General features: G+C 46.3%; 1 protein-coding gene across 3 annotated transcripts in view; it reads left to right on the top strand.

Annotated features, from left to right (window-relative positions):
- RAP1GDS1 (Rap1 GTPase-GDP dissociation stimulator 1) overlaps positions 1-13,017 on the top strand; it is a 748,947-nt gene that overhangs the window by 698,334 nt on the left and 37,596 nt on the right. For all 3 annotated transcript variants that reach the window (XM_078676213.1, XM_078676214.1, XM_078676215.1), the window contains 2 exons: positions 10,235-10,374; positions 12,518-12,644. In XM_078676213.1, coding sequence (XP_078532339.1) covers positions 10,235-10,374; positions 12,518-12,644 — 267 coding nt within the window. The remainder of the gene's footprint in view (positions 1-10,234; positions 10,375-12,517; positions 12,645-13,017) is intronic.

Below are 13,017 nucleotides of genomic sequence, written 5' to 3'. Positions count from 1 at the left end.
CCCCTCTGAGGTACAATCTGTTAAGAACATGAGCCATGGGCCTTCGTTTTCACCTCCACCCTCCGAGAAACTGAAACTGTTCAAAAAGCCAGCTTCTGTCCCACCTGAGGGGAAAGCTGAGAAGAAAATCCGTCCGTCGACGACGACAACATCAGGTCCGTCTACGAGAGCATCAAAAATTCAACCGGCGTCCACTTCGGCTCCGTCGGCGGTCTCCGTCGACGAGAACTTCATCATCTCCATTGCCTTCGTCGACGCTGCACCCCGAGGTACCTGTTAGTATGTCGTCAACGCTTATGATGACTACCTCGATGTCGACGAGAATGACGACGATGATGGTGTCGACGGCGACAACGACTTCTACAACTTCTAGCTTGGTACTGACGACAGTCTCGACGACGGTCCTGTCGATGATCGCCCTTTCGTCGTCGACAGCCCAATCCTCGTCAAGGGTGACTACGTTGATGACCCCGTCAACGATTCAAAAAGTGGCAATTTCCATAAGAAGACGCCAAACTACCCCGGAAATGACATCTCCTCGAAGAGTGACGCCACTGCTTCCGGCATTCCTTTTGGAGGAGCAGTTTTCAGAAGATGATGACGGTCCTTACGGGGATGCATATAGCTCATCCCAGTTATGTGTAAAATATCAGGACTCAGACTCTGAGGACTATTATATGGAGCAACAGCAAAATGTGCCGCAATCTAGGTCTCAGGAACAGTCTCAACAGGGCATGGTTGCCATGCCGTCTTTGCTCATTGCTGATCTCCAATTCATGCTGTTGGATTACAGGAAGAGATTTCTAACTCAGTCTTCCGGCCAACAGTCAGTGCAAGGGTCTCCACCTCCTTCTCAATCTTATGGTCCTGCTCCTCCTCTTCCCCAAGCTCCGGAGCCAACGGAATCTCAACAAAATGTGGTCACAGTTCAAGTTGACTCATCGGATGATGACCAGGGCACATTCTCAGTCCCAGATCCAAATAGGGAATGGGATGATTACATTATTCTGTATCCCGCTTCTCCATTTCCAGATCCGGCGGATTCTCCTCCAGCAGATATTGGAGGTTTTCACAACTTAATGGAAAGAGCTTCCAAACGGTTTGATCTTCCCATTCCTTCAGTACAATTGGAATGTTTTCCTTATGATTTCAAAGAACCTTATAAAAAGTCTGTCTGTTCTATCCAAATTGTGGGTCATGTCTGGAATGAGGGGATAAAAGTTATGAAATATCCAGCAACTGTCATGCCTGTTCTTCCTCGACTGGAGAAGGAGTACAAGGCTCCAGAAGATAGCCCTGCTTGTCTGGTCAGCAGCTGAAACCGGACTCTGTAATTTCTCAAGCGGCCCAAAGGAAGTCAAAGAGTCCGCCGGCCCCCCTCACCACACCACCGGATAAAGAGGGTAGACCACTAGATAATGTGGGGAAGAGGTTCTCTCCTATGTCCAGCCTCTTGGTCAGGGCGGCTAATGCCTTGGCGATTCTTGGTCGATATGATCGCCAGATGTGGTGCGACCTATCCCCGTATTTGGACCAGCTACCCGAAGGCTGACGCCAAGAAAATCCTAGAGGAGGGAGAACGTTCCTCTTCGGAAATTGATTGCGCAATGGACATTGCTACTACAGCTTTCCGCTCTCTGGCAGGAGCGGCAGTCCTCAGACGGCAAGGCTGGCTTCGGGCCACCTGGTTTCGCCCAGAAGTCCAGAATAAAATCCTGGATCTGCCTTTCGATGGGGAGATGCTTTTTGGGAAGCATGTGGACGATGCGCTGCAGGATATAAAAAAAGGACACGGAGACTGCGAAGTCCCTGGGGACTTTGCAGTATCACAAAGTGCCTTTCCGTGGAGCGAGAGGAAGAGGTTTTTCTTCATAGAGGGGTGGATACCACCAGCAGCGCTATTCCTCCTTTTCGCAGCCATCTCAGTCTTACAGGCCCCAGTATGCTCAACGTCCGTGCCAGTTGTCGTCTTTCTCTCGCCTATCTTCTAGAGGACGACAATGGTACCAGGGGAGAGATTCCTCTAAGCACCAATAGCGGCTCTATCTGCTGTTCCTTCGCCCCCTGTAACACCAGTGTGGGGCAGGATATCATAGTGCTTCCACAACTGGCAACTCATAACATCAGACCGGTGGGTCCTCGATATCATCCGGTTTAGCCATACACTGGAGTTTCAACACCATCCACCCTCCAGAGCCCCTCGTGCCACCGAATCCAAACATCTGCACCTTCTACGACTAGAAGCTCACCAACTACTTCTCAAACGAGCGATAGAGCCAGTACCTCTGTCTCAACGAGGCAAAGGATTCTATTCCTGGTTCTTCCTCGTTCGCAAGACCGTAGAAAAGTGGCGCCCAATTTTAGACCTGAGGGAGCTCAACACTTATCTCATAAAACTCTCGTTTTGGATGGTATCCCTACAGGACATTTTGCGGCTCTTCAATCCAGGGGATTACATGGCCAGCCTGGACCTCGAGGACGCATACTTCCATGTTCCCATCCACCCTGGCCACAGGAAGTTTTTACGCTTTACAGTAGCCAAGAGCCACTTCCAACTCCAAGTCCTGCCTTTCAGACTCGGATCTGCGCCATGGATATTCACAAAGGTCTTAGCTCCAGTCGCAGTGTTTCTCAGAAAACAAACGCTAGAGGTTTTTCCTTATCTGGACGACTGGTTGGTAAAAGTACCGTCTTCTCAGGAAGCATCAGAAGCAGTCGAAAGTTGCATTCAACTCTTTAGTCATCTGGGACTTCAACTCAAGAAGGAAAAGTCAGTCCTCTGATCTTCTAGGTCGGCCAAGTTTCTGGGGGCTATTCTGGACACAACTTGTTGCAAAGCTTTCCCATCAGAGGAAAGACAGCAAAAACTGATCACCTCCGCCCATCGATTGCAAACAAGACGGTCTCTGTCTATTTGCCTTGACAAATTTCTTCTAGGATCAACCTCATCTTGCATTCCCTTAATTCTGCATTGCAGGCTACGAATGCGCCCGCTCCAAGAGCAATTGGACTTGCAGTGGCGCCAAATAGAAGGCTCTTTCGACGACAAAGTAGTCATCACTCCCCTTATGAAAGAGGCGGCCAGCTGGTGGATGGTCAGAGACAATATCTCTCAGGGTCTCACCTTCACAGTCACTCCAGCTCCTCTGATACTTACCACAGACGCCTCTCTAGAAGGCTGGGTAGCGGTCTTGCAAGACGTGCAAGTGAGCGGCCGCTGGCGGCCCGAGCAAAGCCTTCTCCACATCAACCTACTGGAGCTCATGGCGATTCGTCTAGCTTTCTCTTTCCTTCCGAGAATCCAGTAATCCACTGTCCTGGTCTGTACGGACAACACGGCTGCCATGCATTATGCGAACAAGCAGGGTGGAACAAGGTCTCGTCTGCTGTCCAAGGAAGCCCAGGAGATTTGGGAGTGGGTTATCCATCACCAAATCTCGCTTTCGGCGGAACATCTTCTGTGTGTCCTCAACTCAACAGCAGATACGCTGAGTCCTCTCAAATCTGTGAGTCACGAGTGGGAATTAGACCAGCGCACTCTGGAGAGAGTTTTCAATCTTTGGGGCACTCCGTTCATAGACATTTTTGCCACTCCAGAGAACAGGAAAGGCCGATTCTACGCAAGCAGGGAACGCCATCAGGGATCATTGGGGAATGTGCTTTCGATGGCCTGGTCAGGCGCCTTTGTTTATGCCTTTCCTCCAATTCCGCTAATCCCAAGACTTCTCCGGAAGCTCAAAGCAGAACCCTGCAGAATGATTCTGGTGGCACTGGCGTGGCCCCACCAGTTTTGGTTTACGTAGCTTCTCTTACTGTCCCAGGATCATCCACTTCAGCTGCGTCCAATTCCCTCTCTATTGGCGATGTCCCAGGGCCAAGTGGTACATTCAGTCCTGAGCTCTCTTCAGTTGACAGCGTGGCTCCTGAGCACAGAGAATTTCAGAGCTTGAATATCCCTCAAGAATGTAGAGAAGAGCTAGCTCAGGTTCGCGCACCCAGTACGAATAGGACCTATCGTTCGAATTGGAAATGTTTCTGCCTGTGGTGCTGCCAAGAGAACATCATCCTTTCTCTTCTGCTCCTCATCAGATCTTGCCATACATTTTGACTCTGGCCAAATCGGGGCGTGCCCATTCTCCGATCAAGGTGCACCTGGCAGCTATCTCTAGATTCAGACGAACATCTTCTGGCCCTTCCCTCTGTCTGCAAGAATCGTGACTTTTTAGCGTTTTCCTTCCAGTTAGACCTCTGCCACCCATGTGGCAGCTCAACTTGGTGCTTGCTCAACTCATGAAACCTCCTTTTGAGCCAATTCATAGGGCAGGCCTTAAGTTTCTCTCATGGAAGTTGGCCCTCCTTCTCGCTTTAACATCAGCCAGGAGGGTTGGTGAACTTCAGGCTCTCACTATTAAGGATCCATTCTTACAGTTTAAAAAAGACACTCATCCTGAGGACAAATCCAAAATTCATTCCAGAACTCCTTTCAGATTTTCATTTGAGTGAACCGGTCATTCTGAAATCTTTTTTCCCTCGACTGGCAACTCCAGCGGAGAGGTCTCTTCGTTCTTTGGATGGTCAAAGATGTTTAAAATTGTATCTCCCAACGCACAATGGACTTCAGGAGATCTACTCCGCTCTTTGTCGCTTTCAGTGCACCTCGCAAAGGTTTCCCCCTTTTGAAGCAAGGGGTTGCACGATGGATTGCCAGCGCAATCCACTACTGTCACCAAGCGGCTGGTAAGCCCCTAGAAAGGAGGGTCTGGGCGCACTCGACAAGATCAGTTTCATCTTCGGCTGCCCTTTTCGCTGGAGTGCCGATCAAAGACATTTGCAGGGCAGCTACATGGAGCAGTGCCCATACTTTCACAAGATATTACTGCTTGGACTCTTCCACGCAAAGTGATGCTGCAGTGGGACAGGCGTTCTGAGGAATCTCTTCCAGCGAGGTTTCGCACATTTTGTATCTGATGAGGTTTACTGACTGCTGTTTGGTAACTGGTATCTCTTATGATGATATACACACAATGTTATTCTATGGTTTATTACACAAAATGTGCATTTTTTCCTACTGCTAGCTATTCTGATACAAGCTATGGGAATCTATGAAAGTTTCAATACTGGAGTAAGAAAACAAGTTACTTACCTGTAACTTTGGTTTCTCCAGTATTGGTAACTTTCATAGATTCCCATACGCCCACCCTCCTACCCTAGGAAAGCTCCGCCTTCAGCATATTCTGTTATACTGTTACACAACGGCTACGAAAATCTGAGACTCTGAGGCTCTCTCAGGAAGGTTCTATGGGGTGAGGCTAATCTGATTGGTCGTTGCTTTATTTTGGTCTCTTTTACAAAAAGAGGTGGATATGCTACAAAATGAGATGAGGCCTAGGCATTTCTTTCTCTTTTGTACCTACTGCTATGGTATTTTTTATTTACCGAGACTCCCATTCCGACGACGGGGAATGATACAAGCTATGGGAATCTATGAAAGTTACCAATACTGGAGAACCAAAGTTACATGTAAGTAACTTGTTTTCTTCTATTTTGTGCCACAGTAGAATCAAAAGAATCTAATGTGTGGTGAATTTTGCTTTGATGAACATCTCTTCTGGAAATACTCTGCTGCTGTAACAGATCCTCTAGAAATAGATTAATTATGCACTGTTAAAAGCCAAATATCATGGGTGTGAACTTCTGACAATTTGCTGTTAATGCTGTAGCGGCATGTGAGACCTGTTTTTCGCAGCTCCCCGCTCGATTACAAAACATTGTTCACTATACATATGAATTCAATTTCTAAATTAAATCTATATAAACTGTCATTAGGTCACCTAAACCAACTATACTGTGAGGCACCAGGCTCACAGTGTATATAATGTAAACAATCAGTCTTAATGCAGTTAATAAGGAATGTGTTATAATAGTGACTGCTTGCCTAAACCCCTGAAAACATATAGTTCTTCCATAGATTCATAGCCAATTAAGTTTTGAATGAGATGACTTAGTATCCAGCATAATTTCTTAGTTCACTTGTTATAAGAGTTTCTAAGGAATTGTGAGCATAGGTGCCTTCATATCATGATAGAGTTGGCAGGGTGGGAGGAGGGATCGCTATTTTATACAGGAACCACCTACACTGCCACACTGCTGCTGTCATTGATCCTAAGGACAGCTTTCAGGCCCTCTCCTTTTCCATAAAGGATGATCACTCAGCGTTCCTACATGGAATGTTGGTATACCGCCCTCCAGGTCCTCGAACGGACTTTGGCCAGCGGCTGCTCCAAGCCCTAGAACCTTTCTTTGGCCAAAAAGAATTCACTATCTTGGGAGATTTCAATTTCCATTTGGAAAAACAGGATAACAAGGACACCATATCTCTGTTAGACAGCATGTCAGCCTGCGGCTTTAATCAGTATGTCAAAGGGGCCACTCATCGAGCTGGGCACACGCTCGACGGAATCTTTTCTAACGATGAGAGGCTGCTGATTGAAGACTCCATCCCTCTCTCATGGTCTGACCATCTGGCCGTCTCTTTTCAGCTTTGTCGTCGGCGTACATCTGAGCCGGTAAACACCCCATGTAATCAAGAATTCCTGAGAAACTATAGGGATATCTCTAATAGCTCCCTTGCCCCATGGGCTTCTAACTTCTGCCTCCCTCTGGAAGAAACTGTGTCTACAGCCGCTATGCACTACGAAAAAACTATGACCGAAGTCCTAGATCACAGTGCCTCGTTCCAATCTCGACAACGTGCCAGGAAGAGGCCTTCAGCTCCCTGGTACTCAGAACACCTGAGACTCATGAGGCAGTAGGTAAGGCGACAGGAGCGCCTCTGGCACGCAGGTTGGGACCTCAAAGATAAGGAAATCCATAAGGCTTTGCTCAGGAAATACAAGGCTGAAATTATAAAAGCAAAACAGGAATATTTTACGACCCTCACTACCTCTCTGTCCTCTCCTAAAGAGCTCTTTCGGGTCGTAGACTCACTGATAACTCTGCAAACCCCTGACCCGGTAGTGGCGTCCCAAGAGCTATGCGACAATATTGCCTCTTTTTTCCAGACAAAAATATTGGACATCTACTCGGCCTTAGAACTTCAAAAATCCCTTATGAGTGCCCCCCCCTGTTGTAGGGGCGGTAGCTTCTGCTATGGCTGAAAAGCCGTTGGTGGGGACTCTCAGCTCCTTTCCCCCTCTCTCGGTGGAGTTGCTGGACAACCTCCTTAACAAAATCAAATCAGGTTCTCCGCTAGATGTGTGCCCTCTTAGGATCTTTAAGCAGTGCAGGGAATTTTTTCTGCCTGTTCTGACGGACATTATGAACAGAGCTATAAGAGATGGTTCCTTTCCCTCCCAATGAAAAAGCGCTGTGGTAAGACCTCTCTTAAAAAAGCCCTCTCTTGATCCGTCGGTCCTAAAAAACTTTAGGCCCATTTCCCTACTCCCGGCCCCAGCAAAGCTGTTAGAGGCGCATCTTAACATGCACCTCGCCGCTTTTGTTGAGAATTCGGATTGTCTTGATCCCTCTCAGCATGGTTTCAGGAGGGAACACAGCACCGAGTCAGCCCTCAACATAGTGCTGGATGACATCCGCTCACGCGTTGATGAGGGCCAGACCATCCTCCTGATCCTCCTAGACCTGACGGCGGCTTTCGACACCCTCTCCCACTCAGTCCTAACATCTCGGCTGAGGGAGATTGGTGTACGAGGCACAGCGTTGGATCTGCTCACATCTTTTCTCACTCACCGAGTTCAAAGAGTGAAGCTGGGGGAATTCCTATCTCCATCCCACCCTGTGCAATGGGGGGTCCCTCAGGGGTTGGCACTTAGTCCGACCCTATTTAACATCTACGTAACCCCACTTGCCAGGCTTATTAGATCTTATGGGATGGAGATAGTCTCCTATGCGGATGACACTCAGATCCTCGTTTCTCTCTCCCAGGCTAGCGCTCAGACTGCCTCCAACTTTAGATCTTGTATGGAGGCAGTCGGTCAATGGATGATCTTGAATACGCTTAAACTAAACGGAGAGAAGACCGAGGTGATGGTGTTCGGAGGGAAAGAGGACATCTGGTCATCGTGTTGGTGGCCAGACTCATTAGGTGCCTCCCCCACCCCCACCTCCTCCGCAAAAAATCTTGGAGTGGTGATTGACCCCTCCCTTGATATGGGCAAACAGGTCAGCCGCACCATCTCTTCCTGCTGGGGCATTATTCATGTCCTAAGGAAGATTAGGCATTATCTATCCTTGCAGGCGAGGAAACAGCTTGCTGTTGCCCTTATTGGTTCCAGGATGGACTACTGTAATGCGCTGTATGCGGGCATAAATAAGACCCTGCTGCAGCGCCTACAGGTGGTCCAAAATGCCGCTGCCAGGTTTGTTCTGGATCTTCCGAGACGTACTTCAGCCACAGCGGCTAGAAAGCTGCTGCATTGGCTTCCCGTTGAGTCTCGCATTCACTTTAAGATTCTGAGTATGACCTACAGGGCTCTGGCTAGAAATAGTCATACCGGTGTCGGATCTATCCTGTCTCGGTACACCCCTGTAAGGGACCTGCGGTCCTCGAGTAAACTCCTGTTATCTGTTCCCCGCTTCAGGAAAGTGAAATGGGGAGGTAGGGCTTTTTCCACTCTTGCACCGAAGGGGTGGAATGCCCTCCCTTTGGAAATAAGATCCCTGCCTACTCTCCAAACTTTTAAAAAGGCTCTAAAATATACCTCTTTGTGCAAGCGTATCTGCAGTAATTTATTGTTTATGATCAGTTTTGGTAGGCGCCTTGATGCCTTCGGGTTATTGTTTTGCGCTATATAAATTTTATTCAATCAATCAATCAATTATCATATTAGAACATTAGAATGTTGAGAGGTCCATTTAAGACAATGGAGTACTCTGGGCTTCTAATGGCTGGTAGAAGCCCAGGGAGCAACATTCCGATGTTTTTTTAATTTCACAGCTGTTGCTATGAACAAAGGCCTCTCGGAGCCCGAGAGGATTTTACTTTTCTGGGGCTCAGAGAGGCCTTTGTTTTTACAAATTAGAACCTTATGGCCTCTAGGGGCAGAATGTTTTAATAGCCTTAGAGCCCTCCGTAGCAGGCTCTACTGGCCATTACAGTCCTGCTCCCTTGTTAAAGGAACCTCTCCGTTCAGATTGGGCCTTTAATGGTGGGCTGGCCATTAATGGCTGGTAGAACCCGGAGGGCTCTAAGGCTATATTTAATCAGTTTTGAGTTCTATAAGGACCCATTTGAAAGTGTAAAAGTTGTTAGCTCCACATTAATACAGAGGTTGGTGTGAGTTGTCCATGTCCTCTCTATTCCGTGCCCCTTCCTACGGGTCCTATTGATAGGCCATCTCATCTGATTAGATACTGACCCTGGGGAGCCTCAAGAGGGGTGGTGAAAGGGCTTATGTAATTAAAACTGCAAAGATAAAGAGTAGATAGAGAAGCAATTTCGTTGGCTTGAAAACGAAAAACAAAACAAAATGGATGGCAACAATGATTAAAAAAAGTTATTTGAAAAGTGAGAAAAGTATGGGCAGAGTGGACTGTGGGCTCAGGAGGTGGGAAGGTCCCACACTACATCCAGCAAGTGATGCCCTGCCACATCTGGGACTATGGGTATTGGGGACAGGGCACATTCGAGTCTTGTATGCCAGGAGCACACTTGACATGCATCAAAGCCATGCTCCGGGCGATCTGGGGGAAGGAGGGACTGGATAAAGAACATGGTTAATTAGAGTCATGCCCGGCTCCCTAAACCGCATGGGCATGGTCAACGGCCCTGTCCTGCAGGCGCTGGTGAAAACGGGTGCAGGGTGTAACTGAAGACCATGATATGTGGCCCCTGGAAGATGGCGATTGGGCATATGATATGATATGGTATTGGCTTTGCCTACCAGGTTTTATGGGGTAGGGAATTCAGTATGGTCAGCAGCTAAACCTGCGGTAACGTTAGTCCATGTTCAATTAGCTCTGGGCAAGAGGCCAAAGTATATCAAACAAAATCAAACACATTGACTAAAATGTTATTAAAGGAAAATTATAATGATTTCTAACATAACAAAAGGTGTTGTAAAATACCAATTAACGTAAAATACTCCATTTAAAGGAACATCATGGTTAGGGCCTTCCACAAGGACAAATGACAGTCTCACACATGACAGTCTATAGATGATAATTTGTGTAGATTAAGCTCTTGAAACCATTTTTTGTCTCCACTTTTGTTATGTAGCAGAAGCTGCGGAACAGCTGGGAAAAAATGCAAAGCTCGTTGAGCGATTGGTGGAGTGGTGTGAAGCCAAGGATCACGTGGGTGTTATTGGGGAGTCAAACAGACTACTCTCTGCTCTTATACGACACAGTAAATCAAAGGTTGGTTTTTCAAAAAACAGAAGTCCATTTAATTCAGGAACAAGATAAATTGTAATCCGTTTTAATGGAAGTGTGCTCTATCTTTTTTTATATTGTCAAAAAGGTTTTCTCTCACCACTGGTTTAACATTTTTGGCATCACAAACAAAAAATGTTTTAGATGTTCCTATCTGTTACTTCTTTAGACTTATTTGTCTACCATTCTTTTTATTAAGACTTCCTGCTAGCCACTGTCATCCACGCACACAACATCAATATCCTCTCCTACACAGATGACATGCAGCTCATACTCTCCCTCTATGACAAAACCCCCAACGCAAGAAGCAAGTTCACTGCCTGCTTGACCAAAGTTGTTAATTGGGTGAAAGTCAACTATCCCAAGCTCCGCACTGACAAGATAGAAGCATTGATCTTTGGCAAGAACCCCTCACCATAGTACTCCATCTGGTGACTGGCAAAGTCAGATCCAACCCCAGAACCCACACCAGAAATCTTGGGATAATCATCGGCAGTGAACTGGATATGATCGCATAAGTGAACACTGTCAATGCATCCCACTTCCACACTGAAGATACTGAGGAAAGTCTCCGAATGGCTTGCATACAACACTAAAAAAAATGTCCCTCATGCCCTGGTCACCGGCAAGGTAGACTATGGGAACCTCCTCTACATCTAGATCACTAAGCAGCTCACTAGAAGACTACAAACTATCCAGAATTCGGCAACCAGACTAATCCTCAACCTCCCACACAGAACTTGCATCACATCAGACCTGCGGGAACTACACTGGCTCCCAATACACAAACACACTCAATTCAAACTCCTCCCACACATGTTCAAGGCTTTATACAACTCAGGCCCCACCTACCTGAACAGTCTTGTCTCCTACCAACCATCCAGCCACCTCTGCTGCACAAGACTCCTATTCATACACATTCCATGCATATACAAAACCAGATCAGGACGACAGTCATTCTCTTACATTGCTCCTAAAGCATGGCTCAACCTCCCACTCCACATCAGAGCCTCCTCTTCTCTTCTTGAATTCTGAAAGAAGCTGAAGACCTGAATTTTCAATTAACCCCTTGCATGCTGATGACGGGCCCCCAGCCGTCATGGACTACGGCGCTCGTGTGCTGATGGCGGCTGGGGGCTGTCATAAACCCGGCCACTTGCAATTTTGCCGCACAGGCGAAGAATCGCGGTAGCATGCAAGGGGTTAACCAACCACCATAGGCAGGGTTCGGCACACACACACTTGTTCAGCGATGGAATATCCTCGCCGGTGATAGTGTGCTTTACAAATAAACTTGACATAACATAATATTTTTTCCAACAAATCACTGTTTTACAATGAAAAACATTACATAGCCCTGTCACCTTAGCACTAACCCACTACGTGAATATTGATTCGGCTCTTCTGACCTAATGTCATCAGGAGGTGTCAGAACAAATTGGTTACATAAACAACAGTGAACCATTGTGAATGAACGTAATTTCCTTGTAAGCAGAAGGTACTTGGAAAATGTTACAGAAAACTTCCTCTAGTAGGCACTCTTTGAGAAGATTTGTAATTCATAAATAAACAACCCACATATTGCTGCACGTAGTGTACGTGGAAATCGAAACAGACAATAAACATGGTGATACAGCATCCATTTTGGACAGGATGGCGTTGAGGCCTAGTTAGCCTAAGCCAAACAAACACATTGTGACATGTCGTAGCAAATTTTTTTCAATTGAAATACCTTTGTCAGTGTACACATGCGATCTGAAGTGTAGATTAACCGCTTTGAACACAATTAATAATGCACGTTTTGATTTAAACGCACAAAAGCTGTAACACAACCCATGAACATTTTTGCCCATGATAGTTTTTTTATTTATTGCTGTTGAGGTAGGAAAGTGCATGGTTTCAAGAGCTCAAATTTACAGATAACTCTGTAGGCCTAATTTCCGGCAGAAGAACCATTAGTAAAATGATTACATTTAGAGTGACCTGACATGACTCTGAAGAAATTAAGCGTAAAGCAATTTAAGAGGAAGATAAGTGACTGAGGAAAAAATGTGTTGCTGTTAAGTAAGTTGTTTTTCTTCAGTTTTAATGGAAACCGCTTTTGCATCTACCTATTTGTTTATTTCAGGATGTAATTAGGACAATTGTTCAGAGTGGTGGCATCGTGCACTTAGTTACCATGGCAACTAGCGAGCATGTAATAATGCAAAATGAAGCCCTTGTCGCTTTGGGATTGATGGCATCTTTAGAACTAGGTAGGTATTCAGCACATTTCTTTTAATTTGCTTATTATACTGTTGAACTGTTTCCATCACATAATAGTTTATCTCGTCATAAAATGTTTGCATTTTGAAGAATGTTGAATGTTGAAGAATTCTTATTTGACTCATCTCATATAATCAGATTTATATTCTTGCTTTCCTGGCCCCCACTGAAACAAGATGATTATGGTAACTCATCAGAACAATGCTCGCGCTCCTCCTGATAGATTGGAACCTTTGGCCACACAGCTGTAAGCGATGCAAGTGCTTAACTTGTAAAATGAAACATAAGTGACAGAGCCCAAAGTTGTTATAATGAGCCGACCACCGTAACTGCTGAATACAAGGACGCCTTGTCTTTTTTTGA

The sequence above is a fragment of the Lissotriton helveticus genome, chromosome 2_1 (genome assembly GCF_964261635.1).
Source record: "Lissotriton helveticus chromosome 2_1, aLisHel1.1, whole genome shotgun sequence".
Classification (NCBI taxonomy): Eukaryota; Metazoa; Chordata; class Amphibia; order Caudata; family Salamandridae; genus Lissotriton; species Lissotriton helveticus.
The sequence above is the reverse complement of the archived record's forward strand: the minus strand, read 5'-3'. Positions and strand labels throughout refer to the sequence as shown.